Source organism: Crinia signifera, chromosome 1 (genome assembly GCF_055691185.1).
Source record: "Crinia signifera chromosome 1, ASM5569118v1, whole genome shotgun sequence".
In the NCBI taxonomy this organism is placed as follows: domain Eukaryota; kingdom Metazoa; phylum Chordata; class Amphibia; order Anura; family Myobatrachidae; genus Crinia; species Crinia signifera.
In genome coordinates, this window is record NC_139217.1 from 428,485,542 (window position 1) to 428,508,782 (window position 23,241).

The following is a 23,241-nucleotide window of genomic DNA, read 5'->3' on the forward strand; positions in this document are numbered from 1 at the left end:
AGTCTAACTGGAGCTAGAGGTAATTTTAAAGCCACAAACAAAAAAAAGAAAAAGGCTTATAATGGGACCATGTGACTGGAGGTCAAAGTGCTGCCAACAGAACGACCTCTATAGAGAGCTCACGTTTCTACTGTGATGCTTCTGACACGGTAATTTGCACCCAGAACATGCGCCATAGTTGTTGTGATTGTTTGAGGTTGGAAAACGAAGCTTTGGGATTTATAGGGTTTACACACACATCACAGCAAAGTATTCAGATGGTATATGGGGCATGCCCAGTAAATATGCCCACGATTGCTGCCTCTAGTGGCTTAATGCAAAAATTGAGGGTTCCAAAAGGGCAGCCCTGGCTCAAAAAATTTCCCAGCTTGAATGAGACCAACCATTAAACCATTTACTATTACAGGTCAAGGATTATTGTAAGGAGCCTGAGAGAAGGTCTCAAATTAGCCATAGTCCTTCAGCTGCCAAATATTGTGTTACCAGGAAATGCAGTAAAATAATTTCCCCGCATCTACCAGCAGAATTACTGAAGGAGATAGGAACATTGTTGAGGTTCTGGAGAAGGTTTATTGTCCATCAAATGCCATTCAGTTATCTAGTATTAACCCTGCTTGGTTTGGATCAATCAGGTAAACCAACAAGGTGATAAAACTTCAAGTTAAATCTTCATAGCCAAGAAGGGAAAATGGTGCATGATTCTAAAACAGTATGTTGACCCTTTATTGGGTTTGAGGAATGTACTTCCACGCATTTAGGTCTTTAAAAAAGGGAATGAAGCATGGAGTTAGGCTTTGTGAAAGTGTATGATTATAGGACAAACGTGAAAACGGTTGGAATCAGTTCGGTAAGTTTCTTCTGAGTTTTCTGGAAGGTTTATTGGCTATTTGGCTATTTCATTTTCAGTCTGTGCGAGTTTATGTGTCTGTAGGATAAAAAAAAACTAAGCTCCGCTGGGATACTGATGTTACTGAATAAAGATTCTCTGGTAGTACGGTATTAACGGATAATAAATAATGACCAGAACATAGTAAACGGTTAGGTCGACAGTGAAAATTTCAACCACTATTGGTCGACAGTCAAAAAGTCAACATGGACAAAAGGGTGGACACGCAAAGGGTTGACATGAATATTTATTGTTGACATAGGTCGACATGGACACCGTATAAGTATACCGCATGGCTCGCCATGCTTCAGGCGCGGTGCATCGCTGCACTCTGCAAACTTATACACTTATACCCAGACTTGCTAAAGTAAAACCTAGCCTGAAGGATGGCGAGCGAAGCGAGGGTACACGGTACAGTATTTGGGGGCCCATGTAATCATGCTTCAACACGGACACTAAAAAAACCTCTGAAAAGCAGAGGAGCCAGTTTCATCCATCCCACCATATAACGTCCCGTCTTGGCATAACGGTCACCGGGACGAGGATGCACAAGCTTCTCACACGCTTGCTCATCCATTGCCGTAAATGGGGCGCAAGAGCGTCTCACACGCACCTCATTAGCGCCGTGGCATAGATGGGCGTGGCTCCATCTGTATGTTGACTTTTTCAAATGTAAACCTTCTCCATTGTGCAGCTGACCTAGACATGGTCTGTGAGCTATACCGCGCCCACTGAATAAAGACCATTCCCGTGTTACCTTACACTCATGATTAGTTATTAAATAACTGATGCACCAAAAAGCAGAGGAGATATAATTGGGCAGATGTATTAAGCCTGGCGAAGAGATAACTTGGAGAAAAAGTGGAAGGAGATAACGCACCGGCCAATCAGCAGTGTTTGAAATATGACAGTTGGAAGTTGATTGGCTGGTGCGTTATCTCCTTCCACTTTTTCTCCAATTTATCTCTTTGTCAGGTTTAATACATCTGCCCCAATGAAACATTGGGGTTAAGGAATGGCAAGTATTGTAGTACACATTGCTATCTTATTGTGCAAAGGGCCTGATTCAAACCTGATAGCAAAGAACTTTTTTTTGTTTGTTTATCAAATGGACAAAACCATGCTGCACTGCAGATGGGGCAGATGTAACATGTGCAGAGAGCTGTGATTTGGGCCAGTTATTTTGTTTCTGTCCAAAGTAAATAATTACTGCTTTATTTCTACAATTGGACACAAATCTAACTCTCTCTGCACATGTTACATCTGCCCCACCTGCAGTGCACATGCTTTTGTCCATTTGCTAAAAATTTGTCTGAATTCGGCCATATGCAATGGTGGGAATTTTGCGCAGGTAAGAGAAGGGTTATCTCTGGCTGAGGTCAATAATTCAGGTGATTTGAGGGTTGGAGCAAATTACAGTTTCTTATATGATGCAATGGGCCCTGACAAAGGGCTTGCTGTTACAATTAAATACGGATAATTATTTAAATGAAAAACTACAATGACTAAAAAAAAAATGGGTCTTATGATAATATGTAACTATAAGTCTAACAGTGGTTCTCAAACTGTGGGTCCCGAACTTCTCAGCATGGGGTCACGACTCAATGGGCGGTATTCAATGAGCCTGATTCGCCATGTTTTTATGGCGAATTTGTGCTGTTTGGCGAATTTTTGACAAAAACGGTGAATCACCCTATTCAATGACCACATGGCGAATACATTTCAAGGTTTTTTTTGTCATGATTCACCGAGTAGCAATCGCTATCTTTTTATGGTGAAGTGGAATGTGAACTTCTAAAATAAAGTGTTTTGTTTTTTACATTTGGTGTCTAAAAATCAGGAATTTTATTCTAAGGAGGGGCATGCTACTTTTATTCATGTGCTGTAAGCACATGAATATATATTTAATTTTAAAAAAAATATATATATTTTTTTTTTTTTTTTACACAGCAGCCAGCAGGGGGCGCCGGAGCCGAGCCGCTCATTACATATTCATATATTCACTGCACCCGATGTTACGTTCGGGTATAGTGAATATACGCGGCCCCCTGCTGGCACCTCCGGGGGGCAGCCTGTGCTGCCTGGCACCCGGGGAGCCCACCTGCCTCCCACAAACGTTCAGGGGCAGGCAGAGAGACTTCCATCTCTCTGCCTGGCACCCTCCTCAGGCTCCCTGCGGCAATCGCCGCAGGAGCTCATATTCGCCTGTCAGGGGCAGCGAGCCCCTGACACGTTGAATACCGGAGCCCGCTGGCTCCGGAACGTGGCGAATGTGCAGCGAATCCTAAAAAGGATTCGCTGCACCTCGCAGGTATTCACATTGAATACCGCCCAATGTTGCTGATCAGGCTGATGACTAATCTTGAAAAATCTGTTGAATTGTCTGTTATTTTAGACTCCTCCCATCATTTTGTGCCTCCACAATGCTGCCATGTATGTGCTGTCTGCTGACGACACATGTGATGTGATGACCTTCTGCAGTAACTTGCTGGGGTCCTGTTATTATTTTTAATGTATGATGGGGTCCCAGAGCAAAATAGTTTGAGAACCCCTGGTCTATAACATTGATAAACCCGTAATGCCCTTATAATAAAATATAAGGGCATTACGGGTGCTGTGGCCACAACTTGGGCTTTTGTGCAAGCCAAACAACCGAAGTGACTTCTATTAACCTATTTCATGGTAGAGGGTTTTAATTACCATATTAAATTATGTTGCAACTTGTATTTCGTTTTTTGATCAGTTAATGCACTTCCCTTTAAATGAGAGAAAGCAAAGTGTTGACAAGTCAGACGAGGTGGGTCTGTGAAAGGGGATGGGGCTGTGGTATGCTATGCTGTACAGACTAGTGTGCTGTCTGACAGGTACATCTGAGCAGGAGATAAGGAATAAGGCACAGTGCTCAGGTATTACAATCCCATTTTGCAGAAGGGAACCACCACTCCCACAATCCCACTCGGTTAGGACTGTCCCTATTTATATTGGGAACAAATGACTGATAATAGCCGGTGTAATACAAGATGCAGGAAATGTCTTGAGGAATACATGCCGGGATTTAGAAGGACAATGTTTGGTGTTGTGCGCTCTACTTCCAGTGATGCAAAAAAAAAAACGTGACTCCCATTAAAATCAATTTACCATGCAGATGTATAGGAATCAGGCGATATGAGTCTCTTCCTCTGCCTCAGTGAATTACTTAACATAGTAATGGACCATTAAAAGGACAGTGAAATATACAACAGTGATAAGTCTAATTCGGCATGAACATATAAGGCATTAATGGAACAGCAGGCTCCATATCACCCTTTATGTTTTCCGCAGATACACGGCTAGAGATTCTTCACAGATGACAGCAGTATCTCTTGCAGGAAGAGGGATATGGAAATGGTGAGCTGCACAGGAAGAATGATCCAGCTAACATGCTAATGGAATATCAGCCCTGTAATAGAATGTGGACATTGTTCTAGCACAAACCCTGGCTGACATTTATATATATATATGAAGAAAACAAATATACCATAATAATACGTAATAAAATAGTATATAATGTGTGATGAAAAGGAACTGCGGTACTAGAGCACTGCAGTAATACAACCAGCAAATAGGTATTGTCCTATAATATATTGTGTATGGCTGAACCGGAATACGTGGAGCCTGATTCAGATCTGGTAGCAAGGCAACAATTTTTGCAGATGGACAAAACCATGCTGCACTGCACTGCAGGTAACGTGCAGAGAGAGAGTTAGATTTGGGCGAGGTATATTGTTTCTGTGCGTGGTAAATACCGGCTGCTTAATTCTTACACTGCCATTTCAGTTTGAACACACCTCACCCAAATCCAATGCTCTCTGCACGTGATTACATCTGCCCCACCTGCAGTGCAGCATGGATTTGTCCATCTTCAAAGACTGCAGGCCTGAATTAGGTTCATGGGGCAGAACAGAACTTGCCTTGGAAACCAGTTGCGGCTGCTGCATTGTAGTACTTTGCATACAGACTAAGATATACAAGTATCAGCACAGTCTCCTTGATTGTTCAAGTCACATTTTCCGCAAGAAGTGTTGTTTGGTGTGACTGCAGCACAGATGTATGAGAGGACCAGTGGCGGCTCCAGGGGTTGGGCTAGAGCACAGTCCAAAAACAAATACGGGAGCCACACCCACTGCCATTGAGTCAATTTGGAATGGCAATTGGTGACAGTTGCTGTACCTCCCTTATGTAAATTTGAATTGCGCTGCACACCCCCCTCCTCTAGAACCTCCCCTGATGAGGCCACATCTGTATACTCTACAGATTTATTAGTAAGTGACTTCCATGAGCATTACTGAAAGATCGCGTGAATATTTATAGCCGTTCCTCAGTGAACACCAAAGATCGATCTACAGCAGTGATGGCTAACCTTAACACTCCAGATGTTGTTGAACTACACATCCCAGCATGCCCTGCTACAGTTTAGCTATTTGGCCATGCTAAAACTGATGCAGGGCATGCTGGGATGTGTAGTTCAACAACAAAGTGTCAAGGTTAGCCATCACTGATCTACAGGCTGCATCAGACAGAGGGCCTAATCGCTAGGGTGACCAACTCATCCCTTTAATCTGGGACACATTAATTACACAGGTTCTGTGGCTGGCTTTCACCTGGTTTTAAACTGCCACACCTCAAGACTCCATTTCACCTGGTTTTAAACTGCCACAGAACCTGTGTAATTAATATGTGTCCCGGATTAAAGGGATGAGTTGATCACCCTACTAATCGCTGGCTTCTCAAATGCGGCTTCTTGTGCACAAAAACTCAGCATCGGACAAACATCGGTTGCACTGCCAGACCAATGAGAAGCCATATGGTTGGATATATCGAATGGTATGGAATATATTGGAATTGCACCTAGCGCTGTATCAGGCCCGGTTTTACAGGCAACGCTTTGCTCACCTATTGGACTGAACAAGTGCATCTTCAGATCGGTCTTCTTCTCTTCTATGTGGATATTCTCTATGTCCTTGTCACTGGTATTATGAAACGTAATCTGCACAGAGACCATTTGAACTCCGAAAATACATGGCAGCCGTGGGAAGTAATAGTGCGCCGACAGACCTTTGCCACTCATTCGATGGAGAAGTTCATGCGTCGTTGTAGGGACAAATGATGGCACGCTTACCTGTAGGGCACAGAGAAAGTAGAGTATAGTAATACATTAAAGATAAAGGCTAAACCAAGGTGCACATGGGTGGTAATACAGGTTTACTCATTACCTTAACAGTTTCTGCTTTTACACTGGTCAGGAGAAGGCAACCTGTGGCACTGCAGCTGCAGTGGAGCCGCACATCCCTGCCAGCATGCCTCATTACAGTATTAGAATAGCCTAAGAGAAAACCGGTGGCAGGGCATGTTGGGAAGTGTAAAGGTGCCCATACACAGGGCTGATTCCAGCAAATACCAGATGAAAATTGGCCCATATCGAAGGTCTCCATACACACATCGCATCGGATCCTGTAGACCAGGGAGCGGAACCTTCGGCCCTCCAGCTGTTGTTGAACTACACATCCTAGCATGCCCTGCTACAGTTCTCCTATTTGGTCCTGCTAAAACTGTTGCAAGGAATGCTGGGATATGTAGTTCAACAACATCTGGAGGGCCGATGTGCCATCTTCTGGCACATCGCATGTAGAAGATGGCACATCAAGTGCCAAATCCGATGGAGCTGCCGGGGCAGGTCAAGGGAAAACAGGTCCGATTTGTGCCTCGGACAAGTCGAACCTGTGTATGGGGGCATGTAAGTCCACAGCAGCTGGAGTGCCTGCAGCGCACTACTGCATGCCGACAAGATTTAGTAGCTGCAATTGATGTAATTCCCCATCAATACCAATCAGCGAGATGCTATCATCATCTGCAAAAACACAGATTTGCAAATTGTCAGCATGTATTCATGTAGTAAAAATTTATAGGTGACACACGGCCCCATTCCCATGTTCCGCAATAGATAAAATGCACACACCCGACACAATCCTATAGAACACTATACATCTGAAAATCAAGCTTTCCAACAAGAATAGATGAGACAGGAGTGAAGGAACTTTTTCCAACGGTCGGGAAAAGACTAGCGCAGAACTTAGGCAGCAGCGTATGTGTAAATGATAAGTCACACCTTTGGACGGTTTATGAAAATAACCAATCAATTCTGCAGACACCACGTTATTTCGAAAGGAAATCTATGCGATTCCTGATGCCTGCAGATACACAGCGGCAAAGCACACATTTTATCAGTTTATTACGGTAAGCAAATAAGCGTGGAATGAGAGGGCACATAACTGTCTACTTAGCGCTTACTGAAACATTTATAAGAGCTGTTATCTCCCTAATAACAGACAGACAGCGTGCAATTTTAAAGAGGAGAAAAGCTTCATATTTTTTAACACTTCACTAAAAAGTAACTGAAGAGTGTAAAATGAAAAATACTCCGTGCAGTTAGCTGGTAATGGACCATATTATCAACTCGAGTTAGATTTATGGGATACAAACTAGTCGCTAATAGTTATTTTATGACATAGCATGTCTGCTTTTTTAAGGTTATTAAGATTAAAATCGTGAAACTTTCTAGAACGGAAAGAAATGAATTATAATTTGTAAAAGAGAAAATAAAATAAAAAAACGGAAAAATGGTTGTTTCAGGTGAAGGCTTGTAACAGAAAAACAGGCGCTACGCTGAATGTAAATCGTTGGACAGGGCTCCCGCCTTTAGCGACAACCGGGATATTTTATTTAGCATTCTATTTAATATTGTAGTGGGCTACGCATATGAAACAAGCCGCAGGCTATATCTAGGCCGAAATACATGGCCTGTACTGCGTTATTGCCTAGAACACAACAAGTAATACTGTACATATACAGACTACACTGCGGAGGGTGTTCGTATGATCCTTATGACTAGTAATAGAAATAGCATTCATTTTAAGCGTATATACGGTATGTGTAAAACAACACGAGTAAAATTAAAACATTTTTACTAGTTACACAATATAGTCCCTTTAGTGCATCTACTATGTATAAATATTTCCCATTGACGTAGTCTCACAGGGGGATGCAGTCAAAATCCCGAATGGGTCATAATACCGACAAGGACAAAATCCTGACAAGGACAAAATCCCGACATTTAAAATCCTGACAAGGTCAAAATACAGAAATATAGAAAGTACAGGTGAAACAGTCAACATGACTTTCCGTCAACAGGTTGCAAGGTCGACATGGGTTTTTTCACTGTTTTTTGAGCCGATGTGCCGACAGGCGGTATTTCATGCCCTACTATCCACTAGGGCGTGGCGGGAGAATAAAATAGTGGTGCCTGAAGCATTGTGAGCGATGCGAGGGGCTGCGGTTCACTACCAACTGTGTCCATGTCGACTGTGTCGAGATTCGGGTCATGAAACAGTGAAAAAAAAACCATGTCGACCTCGCGACCTGTCGACGGAAAGTCATGTAGACTTTCACCTGTACATTCTATATGTCGGTATTTTGATCCTGTCGGGATTTTAAATGTCGGGATTTTGTCCTTGTCAGAATTATGACCCATTCGGGATTTTGACCGTTGGTATTTCATACTGAATCCCTCACAGGAGCCTTTAAAGCAGTCAAAATAGCTGCACCAGGGGAGGGCAGGGCAGTAATTGCTGGAAACTTTGAGGTCACACCCGGTCACATCATTAAATGGACAACTTAGTCTTGGGAAAAAAATAGGAGCCTTCTGATGCATGTTTGCAGATGTGTTCTCATACATCTTTACTGCAATCACGCCAATTAGCATGTCAGGTTGTGTGAGAATCTTCTAGCGCCAGACTTGTTTGTGCGGAATATGTGTCTTAACTGCAATGTGATGCACGAGGAGACTGCTGAGTCATTTAAAACGTGATACTTCTATATATCTTTGTGCTAGAGAGTCTCTGAATCTGTATATACAATGTAGCAGCCGCAGCTATTTTTCAAAACAAGTTCTGTTCTGCCCCATATACAGACTCAGTCAGCATCTAAAAATATACACTTGCCACATCAAGATGCATTTTCAGCCAAAACAATGCCCGACAACAGCAGAGATGTGCAGGAATTGGCGGCTCACTCATGCCAGGCATTCACACTATTTTTATTTTATTTATTTACAGTTTTTTATATAGAGACAGTAGACCATGATAAAACAAACTGGGTAACAACAGACAGACTTTGAGGTAGGAGGGCCCTGCTGCAAGCTTACAGGCAACCAATGGAGGGACTGGCAGAGCGGATCAGCAGATGATGAGCGTCTTGCAAGGAAGATCAGCCTCGCAGCAGCATTTAAAATGGATTACAGTGGTGAGAGTCTGTTCTTGGGAAGACCAGTTAGGAGACTATTGCAATAATCAATGCGGGATATAATGAGTGCATGGATAAGAGATTTAGTAGTGTCTTGCGTGAGATAGGGTCGTATTTTGGATATGTTTTTTAGCACTACGTAGTGTATTGAGACTAGATTATAAGGACGCATTACATGCTTATGTATGTCACTGTGCTTTATACCAACAAGCAAGTGTAACCACAAATGGCCAGTTCATGTATGTGTGTCACTAGTAAGGCACCCATCCACTAGGTTGAGGCTTTGCATGCGATACCCAGTCAGCTCACCGGCGGCAGGATCACATATGATACATTGTATGCAGTCCTTTTGCACTGTATCATATAGGATCCTAGCAACAGCTACGACAAATATCTATGGCAGCCCGTAGGATCTGAGATGCAGACGGGACAAAAAGCGCCTCACCCCAATTACAGCTAAATGACATGCGATGTGTCACTTCTCATGTGATCCGTCGCAGCGATGTTGCACTAGTGGATGGCCATTAAAGGAATATGGTGAAACAGATAGCTTTCAGCATGGAGTGTGTAATTTGGTACCACGAGGCATGAAACGCAGCCCTGTGAGGCTGTAGATGTAACCTTTATTCAATCAATGTAAAATTAGTTGTTGTTAGCATACAACAGAACATTCATTCATCATGTAGTGGTGCCATACCCATTTATGCTTGGGAGAGTAATGGGGCATCTGGGAAATTGCCAGCTTTATTACAAGTGAGCCCACTGTTCTCCTACTCCTAAATGTCAAATAACCCGGTGTATTTGACATGAGGTACTGCTGCCATTTTCCTAACAGGAATTTTTTTTCCCCTAAGGAAAGCTTACCTTCCCAATACAGGTTGAGTATCCAGATATCAGTTATCAAAATTATTCCGAAAACCATAGTCTTCAGAATTTACTTTTTTGTTGTTGCTAAAAGCACTGCTACGGGACTTCTGTAACAGGCACTGCTACGGGACTTCTGTAACAGGCACTGCTACGGGACTTCTGTAACAGGCACTGCTACGGGACTTCTGTAACAGGCACTGCTACGGGACTTCTGTAACAGGCACTGCTACGGGACTTCTGTAACAGGCACTGCTACGGGACTTCTGTAACAGGCACTGCTACGGGACTTCTGTAACAGGCACTGCTACGGGACTTCTGTAACAGGCACTGCTACGGGACTTCTGTAACAGGCACTGCTACGGGACTTCTGTAACAGGCACTGCTACGGGACTTCTGTAACAGGCACTGCTACGGGACTTCTGTAACAGGCACTGCTACGGGACTTCTGTAACAGGCACTGCTACGGGACTTCTGTAACAGGCACTGCTACGGGACTTCTGCAACAGGCACTGCTACGGGACTTCTGCAACAGGCACTGCTACGGGACTTCTGCAACAGGCACTGCTACGGGACTTCTGCAACAGGCGCTGCTACGGGACTTCTGCAACAGGCGCTGCTACGGGACTTCTGCAACAGGCGCTGCTACGGGACTTCTGCAACAGGCGCTGCTACGGGACTTCTGCAACAGGCGCTGCTACGGGACTTCTGCAACAGGCGCTGCTACGGGACTTCTGCAACAGGCGCTGCTACGGGACTTCTGTAACAGGCGCTACTGGGGACATCTGTAACAGGCGCTACAGGGGACATCTGTAACAGGCGCTACAGGGGACATCTGTAACAGGCGCTACAGGGGACATCTGTAACAGGCGCTACAGGGGACATCTGTAACAGGCGCTACAGGGGACATCTGTAACAGGCGCTACAGGGGACATCTGTAACAGGCGCTACAGGGGACATCTGTAACAGGCGCTACAGGGGACATCTGTAACAGGCGCTACTGGGGACATCTGTAACAGGCGCTACTGGGGACATCTCTAACAGGCGCTACTGGGGACATCTCTAACAGGCGCTACTGGGGACATCTCTAACAGGCGCTACTGGGGACATCTCTAACAGGCGCTACTGGGGACATCTCTAACAGGCGCTACTGGGGACATCTCTAACAGGCGCTACTGGGGACATCTCTAACAGGCGCTACTGGGGACATCTCTAACAGGCGCTACTGGGGACATCTCTAACAGGCGCTACTGGGGACATCTCTAACAGGCGCTACTGGGGACATCTCTAACAGGCGCTACTGGGGACATCTCTAACAGGCGCTACTGGGGACATCTCTAACAGGCGCTACTGGGGACATCTCTAACAGGCGCTACTGGGGACATCTCTAACAGGCGCTACTGGGGACATCTCTAACAGGCGCTACTGGGGACATCTCTAACAGGCGCTACTGGGGACATCTCTAACAGGCGCTACTGGGGACATCTCTAACAGGCGCTACTGGGGACATCTCTAACAGGCGCTACTGGGGACATCTCTAACAGGCGCTACTGGGGACATCTGTAACAGGCGCTACTGGGGACATCTGTAACTAACACTAAATATGTACAAAAAAATTATTGCTTAGCATTCAAATTCAGTTCCTGACATAATTCACAAACTTTGTCATGTTTTGTTGTGTTTTATGCACAAATAAAATCTATTTGTGTGTACAGTACTGTATGTCATGTGTTTGTACAAACATAAATGCAGGATACCTCAAGACACATCTTTGAACTACAAAAATATTCTGAAATACGTAATAATCCGTTATCCAAAATGCTTCTGGTCCGGAGCATTTTGGATATTGGATACTCAACCTGTATTCAGTATAAAATGTTGTCTTGTCCCAAACTAAGCAACCTAACTTATTGAATGAATCTATTAAGATCTTCCTATTTCCTCTGGCAAAAGAACAAACCATCTTATTCTCAACCTTGACAATGCTTTGAGGAAGTGACAAAAGAACAAGAAAGCTGATTGAAGGGGTCCATTATGTATCAACTTAAAGAAAGGCAAAGTGATTGATGAAACTCCCAGTCACCTTCACTGTGAGCGGCTGTACCTGTATCCTTTATGTCAAATGACCTGAAAATCCTGCTGACAGCCTAACATTCGCCACAAGGATACACTGCTCATGGCGAAGCTTTAACTTTGTACTAATTGCTGGCAAATTGTCGTCAGGGAGTTTTAGAGGGTGATCTCATCAGGTTTTGTTCATGCAAAAATCCACGGCATTAACATCTTCAAAATGAAGATTAACACAATGCTTGGATGAATATAATACTGTAGTGTAATAATAATCACTACATTACTGGTTTATAGCACAAATGGGTTATTTATTTATAGTTCTTCATAAGAAGGCCTGAAAAGGGGACTTTGAAACACATTTTGGGACAGGAAAGGTTCGGGTACGTAATTCTGTATTATGTAATTACATCATACTTAATGCTCGAACAGTGTTCCTGTGGAAAGGTAATAAAACATATATACCTATGCATAAGAAGCCACATTATGAGATTCATTAAGGTCTCTATCTGGAGGAAAATACACAAATTATCTGTTCACATTTCATCTGAGCAAAATCGGACATAGGCGTCTATGAAGCCACCCGTTGAATGATATAACCGGAAATCCCTCAGTCTCGGGGAGGAGCTGCAATTGTAAACACACGGCTACTCTGTTTGTTTGATTTTAACCCGAGGATGCCTATTTGGAACAAAGAGGATACGATCTACATCGATCTACAAGTACCCCTAAAAGTGGACCAAATCTACGTGTCGACATAGGAAAGTAGGTGTGAAAGCGGAGTATTAAACTTTTATCTAAAGAAGTGTGTGTTTTTTATTGGGACATTGGTTTTGTTGTAGAACTACAATAACCAGCGGGCCCATTAATGTCCCACATGCTGGTAATTGTGGTACCCAAAGTCCCTACATGCGAGGGAGGCTTGCTGGCACTTGTAGTTCCACAACAAATCCCAATGTTTATGGTTCTATTTTTTTACACTTTACATGCAATCAGCCCGGAGCCCAAGGACTGGGAGAACCGGGCGACAGCCATGGCTTCAGCCCAGTGTGGGGTTCCCTCTGAGGGGGGGGGGGGGGGCTCTTCATTGGGGAGAACCCACTTCCCCAGGGACCAGACCACGGCTGTAATTTTTTGGCTGGAGGAGCTTGTGACAAAATTGTCACCCGGCTGTGACACCGCTGGCTGGCTGAGCCCGATGCTGCTTTGCAAAATGCAGGGTACCCGTACTCTACTATTTTGTCCCCTGTATTTTGGAAATCAGGACCAGTCAATGAACCCAGGGCCGGTAATTGCAGGGCGGGGGTACTGCATGCCGTTTTTTTAACCCCTTCCCGACATATGACGTACATTTACGTCATATGTCGGTTGCGGGGGAATCAAGCCAGCTCACGGAGTGAGCTGGCTTGAAAGAGAGCAGGTAATGGCTGTATATTACAGCCAGGTACCTGCTCTCACGGCCACGAGCGGCGAGTTCGCCGATCGTGGCCGTTTAACCCTTTAAGCACAGCGGGCAAAGCGCCCGCAGTGCTTAAATAGCTGATCGGAGGGGGGGCGCCCCCCTCCGGCGCCGATCGGGGCCCCCCGCGGCGAGATCGGAGGGTGCCGATCGGTTGCCATGGCAGCCAGGGGTCTAATGTAGACCCCTGTGCTGGCCGTGTCAGCATTCCTATTACATCCTGCCTGAGGCAGGATGTAATAGGAAGTGCTGAAAATCACTATGTTCAGCCATAGAGCTCTATGGCTGAACCTAGTACAGGCGATCGCGCCCCCTAGTGGTCAAGTACACTAGGGGGCCTTGTAGTAAAAGTAAAAAAAAAAAAAAAAAAAAAAAAATATTAAAAGTTCAAATCACCCCCCTTTCCCCATTTCACAAATAAAAATAAATAAAAAATAAAAAAAATAAACATATTTGGTATCGCCGCGTTCCTAAAAGTCCGATCTATTAAAATATAACATTAGTTATCCCGCACGGTTAAAGGCGTAAACGGAAAATAATTCCCAACGCCAAAACTACGTTTTTTGGTCGCATCGCCTACCCAAAAAAAAAATAACTAAAAGAGATCAGAAAGTCGCCCATATCCCATAATGGTATTAATTAAAAAGTACACTTCAGCCCGCAAAAAATGAGCCCTCACCCAGGTCCGTAGGTGGAAAAATAAAAAAGTAATAAGCCGCAGAACATGGCGACGCGACGCAAATTAGAAAAACCGTAAAATTTTCTATTTTTTTTTTTTAGTGGTAAACCGTAACGAAAACTATATAAGTTTGGTATCACCGGAATCGTAACGACCCATAGAATAAAGATAACCCATCATTTTAAACGAACTATGAACTCCAAAAAAAACGTAACCAGCGCAAAATTGTGGAATTGCGTTTTTTTTCTTTTTTACCCCACATTGAATTATTTCCTGATTCCCCAGAATAGTATACGGTATAGTAAATGGTACCATTAAAAAGTACAACTTGTCCCGCAAAAAAAAAGCCCTCATGTGTCTATATAGCCGGAAAATTAAAAAAGTTACGCTTATTTGAACACGAGGAAAAAAAAAAAAATTAACAAAAAAGGCCTCGTCGGGAAGGGGTTAAGGGAATACAGCCACTAGGTCTACAAGCATTAGGTCAGCACCACTAGATTAACATGCAGGAAGGTCGATAGGGCCATTAGGTCGATAAGCATTAGGTCAACAGTCAAAAGGTCGACATGGGATTTCCCCCCTTACTTTTGAGCCAAAATGTGCTGACAGGCGGTAATTCATGCCCTACCATCCCAGTAGGGTGAGGTGGGAGAATAAAATAGTGTGCTGAGCATAGCAAGGCACCGTGCCGTAGCGTGGCAAGTGCAGCGAGCGATGCTAGGGGACGCAGTGCTATTTTTCAGTGTCCATGTTGACTGTGTTGACATTTGAGACAAAAAAAAAGTGAAAACCCCCATGTCAACCTAATGCTTGTCACTTTAATGACCATGTCAACCTTCCTGCATGTCGACCTTCCTGCTTGTCGACCTAATGCTTGTCGACATAGTTGTGGTCTATCCAAAGATCCATACCCTTTATAAGTTATTTATTCATCCTATCTTTTACACAGGGCAGCATTGCACTGTTCTGACTGATCCATGGCAGCCAAATACGAATGTCTATGACATAAGGAATCGTGAGAATATTGGAGGTTTGTAAATTGGCCGTTTTCTCTGGTCGTATTGGTCCGATCATGGCCGTTCCCGTTCGGACCAGCATCAGCCATTTACGGCAGACCTTAGTAAATTGACCCCTTAATCTGGAATCTATAACTTACAGAACCTACCCTATAAAGGATATTAATGAATAGCTTGGAGCATTTAACCTGGCAGCTAAAAGCCTGTGGAAAGTCCTGCCAATAGATGTGAACTGAGTGCCCACTCACGCTGTGAGGTAGGCCATACTTGATTCCCTTCTGATATCCATATTCAAATAAAAATATCCTCACTCTGAAAAGGCAGAAACCCAGCTAAGCGTTTCACTCCGCCACCGAGTGTGAGTTTAGGTACGCTTCCATCATATATCTCCAATTTCACCTAAACTCACCAAAGTGTGATATAATAAACTGTTCTTCTATTTCCATATAAAAGAAATATGCTTATTTGTTTAAACACACCCAGCTAATAACAAGATTCTCCCTTATATCACACAACCAATGCACTTCTGGAGAGGCAAGACAAATCAGCCATTACATAGCCTCTAAATACAAAGTGATTCCTTCAAATCAAATCCCTACAAAGCAGTTGACAATAAGACTTGACAGCTAAGTCGTATTTTGACCTTCTGTGAGATGACCTCTTTGCTTTGATTTCTTAATCCATTTGCTCATGTGCACATCACACAGAACACAGGAGTCTTCCCTTTCCCACAAGGCAGGGAAACCACTGACAGGAGCATTTCGCCATCTAACCCGTGACACACTTGAGAGGGAAGAAAAAAAAAATATATACACACACACACACATCTATATCTGCAATACAATCTGCAGCTCTTGTGCCGGACACACTGCAACACTTCCTCCGGGCATTTATTACCGGTTAAAAAACAATCTTTTGGTGAGTGGCAGTTCAGGGTTTTTGAGAGCAGGCTGCAATATTTCTTCGGGTCTGCTGAGTCATAATTAAAGCTGAACTGAGCGGAATTGGAGAGGGAAGGTCAGCAAGGTGCCGTATGAGAGATGAGGCTGGGCTGATCGGGACCAAATGAACAAATTATGACGGGCCCCACTCAATGTGATGAGGTCAAATGCTTGTTTCTACCCACTGACAGTTCAATTTCCCTGAAATGTCTCTGGATTCCCTATCGGCTAATTATGAATGAAACATTATCACCTGCCCGCACCGAAAGGGGCCTAAATGCTATTTGTTGGTGCTTCTGATGTCAAAATATTGTCTGAAGCGGTGTCATGGAAGAGAATGCTACTTCTAGAACACAATATGCGGCATCATGTAAATATCCATGTTGTCCTAGAAGGAAAAGACTGTCCATCCCCTCCAAAACAGAACAGAGTTTTGTCGAGAGAATAAACAGTTTCCATGACTACAATAATTCTTATACTAGGTGGGAAGGGGATTGATACGAAATCCCGGCGGTCTGAATCCCGGCAGTCAAAATCCCGATGCCGGAATACCGACAAGGGGGGTACGTGGATTGCCCCCCTTGCGGGTCCGGTGCATCGCTACGCTTGGCAGACTAATTTATTCTCCCTCTATGGCTGTGTACACACGGGGGCGATTTTGTCTAATATCGCGGGCAATATGGTCGCTGAGCGACCATATTGCCCACGATGGGAGTGTGCACTGGCGATATATGCTCCCGTTTTCTCCCCCGTAGTGATCGCTGGTCACAGGAACATGCTCCTGCGACCAGCTGATTACCACTGCCGGGCTCCCCCCCCCGGCAGTTTCTTTTTCATCAGCGACCATCTCTGGTCACTAATGCAAACGGGACACTGAGCGATATATTGCTCGGCGATATATCCCCCCGTGTGTACGGGGCTTATGGGTGTCGCGGAGACCCACAGAGGGACAAAGTGCTGGGATTGCAGCGGTCGGGATTCCGGCGTCGGGATTTTGACCACCGGGATTTCAACTGCATCTCGTGGGAAGATACAGTACGTGTTTGCAGAGATCTGAATCAGTGACGTTCATATGATAAAATGTTACTATATTATAATGTTTTGTACTATAACAAATTAACTGCACAAAAAGTGATCTTGCATCACAATTAGTACAATAATAATGAGACCATTACAGCTATGTAAAGGCTCAATAAGCCAAGTGGCGCAAAAGTGAGCTGCCAAGTTCCATTCATCTCAATTAGCGCCAGACATCTGCTTCGCCCATAAAAGCATCTTCATCGCATGATGTATCAGGATAGTGTTCACCATGGGTTTTTTTCAGGGCATGGTGTGAACCACCAGACAGGGCATTTTATTTTTCAATCGGGTGGGCACACTTAATATTAGAAAAGGAAAAAAAAAAACCATATAAAAATTGCACACTGGATTCCGCTCATTAAACATGGTCATATTCTGCACATTATGGCACACACTCTAAAGCCTCTTACACATTATACCACAGCCCATAATGCCCATTACACATGATGGCATACACCGCAATACCCATTACACATAAAAGTTTTTAAAGGCATTTCAACGCTGTGAGGGCAGCGTAAGGGCGCACAGTGATACACACAAAAAGGGCAGGGTGCATTTTGAGGTTTTAGAAAAGGGCAGGGTACGGCACACTGCAAAACAAGCTTAGAGGGAACACTAAAGGAGATGGCATGGATTACTCGTATAGGCACCACTAATACAGTATATCTGTGTGCGACTGAGTCTGTATACAAAGCACAACAGAACATGGCATGGAAAAAGCCATAGTCACTGCATTGTACACTTCATACACATAATTAGACACAGTTGCACACATATATACAAAAGTCACATAACAAATTAATCAGCACAGTCCATGGTGAATCCTAGTCACATTTCATAGCGACTAAGATGCATATTCGGGTAAAAAAGATGCTCAGCACTAGTAGACCTGGTGTGCTGAGAGGAGCTGTTTGACACAACCGCAGCAATAGTGTACGAGGACACATCTGTGTCTCCTGCTATGTTTATTTGGCCCACTGCTTTATTTTACAGAACTCCAGATAAGCAAAAATGGAACTGCCTATACTGAAAGTCATGCATGTGCGTATATCTGTGTGCCTGTATGGAACAGACATCAGGGGCTGTTTTCAGTGGGATGTATGGAATGACCCCTGGATAGCACTCTATAGTCCGTGGGTTACAGCTTTGGGGATCTTCACAGTGTGAGCTACATTCCTGCAAAACCCTTTCTGATTTGCCCTAACGTGACACTTGTACTGCTATACTTTGATCTGGTCATGTTCCTTTTCTTACTCTATGAGACAACAAAAACTATTTATTTCATACAAGTTAAGGGTCAAATCTGCCTTTATTTTACATTTTTACAATGGGGCTCTGTAATGCCAAAACAAATATTCTCTGTGGCTTTGGTCTCGATCTCGGGTCTTTACAGCCTTATCTCCAATAATGACTATAAGAAGTTCTCTAGCACATGGACACCAGTCACATTTCATAACATGGTCAAAGTGGGCTGCCTACAAATGTACAGGGATCAATATCAAGAGCAAACTATACCCGTCATGGTCACAAGAATAATGTAGGGGGCCCAACAGCCTGGGGCATATTCAATGAGTCATGGTATGTGCCCCATTATCTGTTCCCACAGGTAAAGTGCCTAGTGCTATTTAATGCCACCAGCACAGAAACAAATGGTTCATATTGCAGCACAATGTTTAAAGGCACAGAAACTGGTCACACACAGCTTGTCCCGCCCCGTGGAACATGCTTGTCCTGCCCACTACCGCCAAGCAGCCAGCCCATGTCATGTTAACATTAGGAATAGGACTACACATACAAGTTGCCATCAGTCATCTTCCAACACCATTTAGATTGGGAATGACCTTTGTAAAAGAAACTTGGCACCATTCAAAAGAATGTAGAAAGAGAAAATGTTCCACATGACAATTCTAAATGCGACCTCTGTAATATATGTTATCGCAGTGATTGCAGCAGATGCATACAGCAACAGTGCGACTACTTGTGCAGGTCTTACATCCTGTATCGGACACCTAAGCGGAAGCGCACTGGCCTCACACTACACGCATATAGTGTTTCTGTGGTGTGGAGAAAGCCTGGTAACCAGATGTACTGTAGTGCTAAGATTTCTGCGCAGCACAAGTGAGAATAACAATCAGCCTTTCTCCCTGTACACATTTGTACCTCAGTATGTGCTTTCTTTAATCAAATCGAAAGGTTGAGCAGCTCATAAGATGTGACCTCCCAATCTGACCAGTGAAAGAGCGTTTAAAGCAGTTTATCCGGTGACACTCCTGCATATACACCTATGCAATTATCAGGCCAATCAGACGATATTGGGTGATCAACCCGATATAGTAATTGCATAGTTGTGTACCCAGCTTAACCCCTTCACGACATTTGACGTATATATACGTCATGGCCGGGAAGTACTTCCCGACACATGACGTATATATACGTCATGACTTTAAACTGTCACTGCGTCTCGAGACGCAGTGACAGGGGGACGATGTCTGCTGTCCCTGACAGCAGACATGTCCCTGCATGCCCAGGGGGGGCTGCGATGCCGCCCCCCCGTCGGCGATCGCTGTGATTGGCTGTTCAGTGTGAACAGCCATTCACAGCGTTTTTCTGTGTTACCAGCGAATCAGACGCTTGGTAACACAGGTGTCAATCACCGCCGGGCGTCAGGGGGCATGAGGGGGTCATCGGTGACGATGACACCTCACCCCACCCTCACCCCACCTGCCCCCAAGGCTGTGATTGGTCCGTGGGTCCCACGGACCAATCACAGCCAAGGCGCGACATTTAAACTAACGGTGACTGCGCTGCAGACGCCATTCCGGTCTGGAGTAGCGTGCAGAGCGGTCACCGTGCCTATCTGCCGTGATACTGACCTGATCCTTGCTAATACTTACCTGATCCTTGCAAATACCTTACCTGATCACTTGATCACTGCTTGTAGCGTGCTGGACGCTTCCTGGATCTGACTTCCTGAGACTTCCTGCTGCTGCTGCAGTGTGATAGAGAGATAGAGAGAGAGAGATAGAGAGATAGTGACAGAGAGAGCTATATTTTGTGTCTGCTATAAATAACTGTCACTGCTGCTGCTGCAGTGTCATAGTGATAGATAGTGATAGATAGTGAGAGATAGTGAGAGATAGTGAGAGATAGTGATAGATAGTGAGAGATAGAGAGATTTGTGTCTGCTACCCCCCCTTTTTGGGGGTGCAGTTTTTTTTTTATATATATATATAACTGTCAGTGCTGCTGCTGCAGCGTCATAGTGATAGATAGTGATAGATAGTGAGAGATAGAGAGATAGAGAGAGATAGTGACAGAGAGTGATAGAGAGTGTATATTTTGTGTCTGCTACCCCCCCTTTTTGGGGGTGCAGGTTTTTTTTATACATATAACTGTCAGTGCTGCTGCTGCAGTGTGATAGATAGTGATAGATAGTGATAGATAGTGATAGATAGTGAGAGATAGAGAGAGATAGTGACAGAGAGTGTATATTTTGTGTCTGCTACCCCCGCCTTTTGTGCTGATCACTATATCTGAGGTGATCAGCAACTTTTTGGGGGCGCAGAGGTTTTTTTTTTTTATATATACCTGTCAGTTGCTGCCAGTTGCACCAAAGGTTGTGCACCTGCTGCCCCTCACTGGTAATCAGTGTCGCATCACTGATCACCTTTTTTTTTTTTTGTGGGTGCTGTGTGGTCTTTTTTTAATTTTTTTTTTACACACATTGTGATTTTGTGGGTGTCCTGTGGCCACTGTGCGCTGATCAGTGACGTACACCACTGATCAGCTTTTTCGTCACAGGGTTGATCTATTTTTTTTTTTTTTTTTATCAAATTCCTGTTGCCTTTGAGCGCTGTTCAGTGACGGACGTTACTGACCGACATCTGTGCTCAATTTTTGGCGCAGGACCTTTTTTTTTGTTTTTTTAACCCCTTCAATTTTTTTTTTTAACCAATTTTTTTTTTTTGTATAAAGTATTTTTTTTTTCTGCACTACATACACACTACACACTACATACCCCCCGGGTTGAAATAAAGTTTGTACCCCCCCCTACACTATACACGTGTTGAAACATTTCACTACCAGTAACACAAAAATAAAAATGTCATCCCAAATGTCATCCCAGTCATCCAGAAGAATGTATTCAGTGGAGGAGGCATATGCCATGCTTGCTTCTGATTCTGACACAGCCAGTGAGGCAAGCGGGGAATTTGAAGGATTCGTCTTAAGCTCCTCTTCCTCCTCTGGTGATGAGGGACCCCCTCAAAGACGCCCCCGTAGAGCAGCTGAGACCCCCCCCCCAATAATTGATCTCGTATGGACCCCACCACCAGACAATTTTGAGCCCCAGGTTCCTGAGTTTTTGGCCATGCCAGGAATCCAATTTGATTCCACAGGTCTCAGAGAAATTGACTTTTTCAAATTATTTTTCTCTGATGATTTTATAAATTTAATGGTGGACCAAACTAATTTATATGCCCAGCAGTTTATTGCTCAAAACCCCACGTCATCATTTGCTAGGTGGACCCCTGTAGATGCAGTAGAGATGATGACGTTTTGGGGTCTGGTGTTTCATATGGGCATAGTAAAAAAGCCACAAATTAGGCAATATTGGAGTACAGATGTTCTGTACAGCACCCCATTTTACCGTATGGCCATGACTCGGACTCGTTTTGAGGCAATCCATAAATTTATACATTACACCGATAATGCACAGTGCCCACCCAGAGATGATCCCACCTTTGACAGGCTATTCAAAGTCAGGCCGGTCATTGATCATTTCAGTGCCAAATTTGCAGAGCTATACATCCCTGATAAATGTATTAGCATCGACGAGTCCCTTATACATTTTAAAGGAAGGGTTAAATTCCGCCAGTACCTTCCCAGTAAGAGGGCAAGGTATGGCATAAAAATGTATAAGCTGTGTGAAAGCACCACAGGGTACACCCACAAGTTTAGGGTATATGAAGGGAAGGATTCAAGAATTGAACCGCCAGAATGCCCCCCCTCCCTCGTAGGTGTTAGTGGAAAAATTGTCTGGGATTTAATGCACCCCTTCCTGGATAAGGGTTATCACCTCTATGTGGATAACTTTTACACCAGCATCCCCCTGTTTAAGGCCCTTGGTTCAAGAGGTACAGCAGCTTGCGGTACTGTGCGTAAGAACCAAAGAGGCCTCCCAAAAACGCACATTGCCCAAGTAATAAAAAGGGGTGAAAGCAGGGGAATATGCACCGAAAATATGTTGTTGGTCAAATATAAGGACAAGAGGGATGTCCTTATACTGACAACAATTCATGGAGACAGTACCACCTCCATCCCTGTACGAGGTACCAGTACCCACACCTCAAAACCAAATTGTATCCTAGATTACAATAAGTACATGGGCGGAGTGGATCTTTCAGATCAGGTACTGAAGCCATACAGTGCCCTGCGGAAAACAAATATCTGGTACAAGAAGCTGGCCGTGTATATCATCCAGATGGCACTGTATAACGCTTACGTGCTATTCCGTTCTACCGGCCAGAGGGGGACATTTATGCACTTTCAAGAGGAAGTCATAAAGGGCCTAATATTTGGGAACCAGCAGGCAGAGGGCCCCAGTACTTCTAGTACTGGCCCCCGTATTGTACCAGGGCAGCATTTTCCCAACGAAATCCCCTCCACTGCAAGAAAGGGCAGGACACAAAAAAGGTGCAAAGTTTGCTATAAAAAGGGAATAAGAAAGGAAACTATTTTCCACTGTGAAACTTGCCCCGACAAACCCGGCCTATGTATAAAGGAGTGTTTCAAAATATACCACACATCTATGGATTATTAGGTTCATCATTTCACCGTGCTTCGGGGGTCTTGCTAATGCCACATAGCACCCACCACATTCCACCAGAATCTGAGCTGCAAAATCCAAAAAT

The 23,241-nt window shown here is 44.2% G+C and overlaps 1 protein-coding gene across 3 annotated transcripts in view; it reads right to left on the reverse strand.

Annotated features, from left to right (window-relative positions):
• AP3B1 (adaptor related protein complex 3 subunit beta 1) overlaps window positions 1-23,241 on the reverse strand; it is a 224,582-nt gene that overhangs the window by 54,972 nt on the left and 146,369 nt on the right. For all 3 annotated transcript variants that reach the window (XM_083152189.1, XM_083152198.1, XM_083152207.1), the window contains exon 23: window positions 5,819-6,044. In XM_083152189.1, the coding sequence (XP_083008315.1) occupies window positions 5,819-6,044 (226 nt within the window). The remainder of the gene's footprint in view (window positions 1-5,818; window positions 6,045-23,241) is intronic.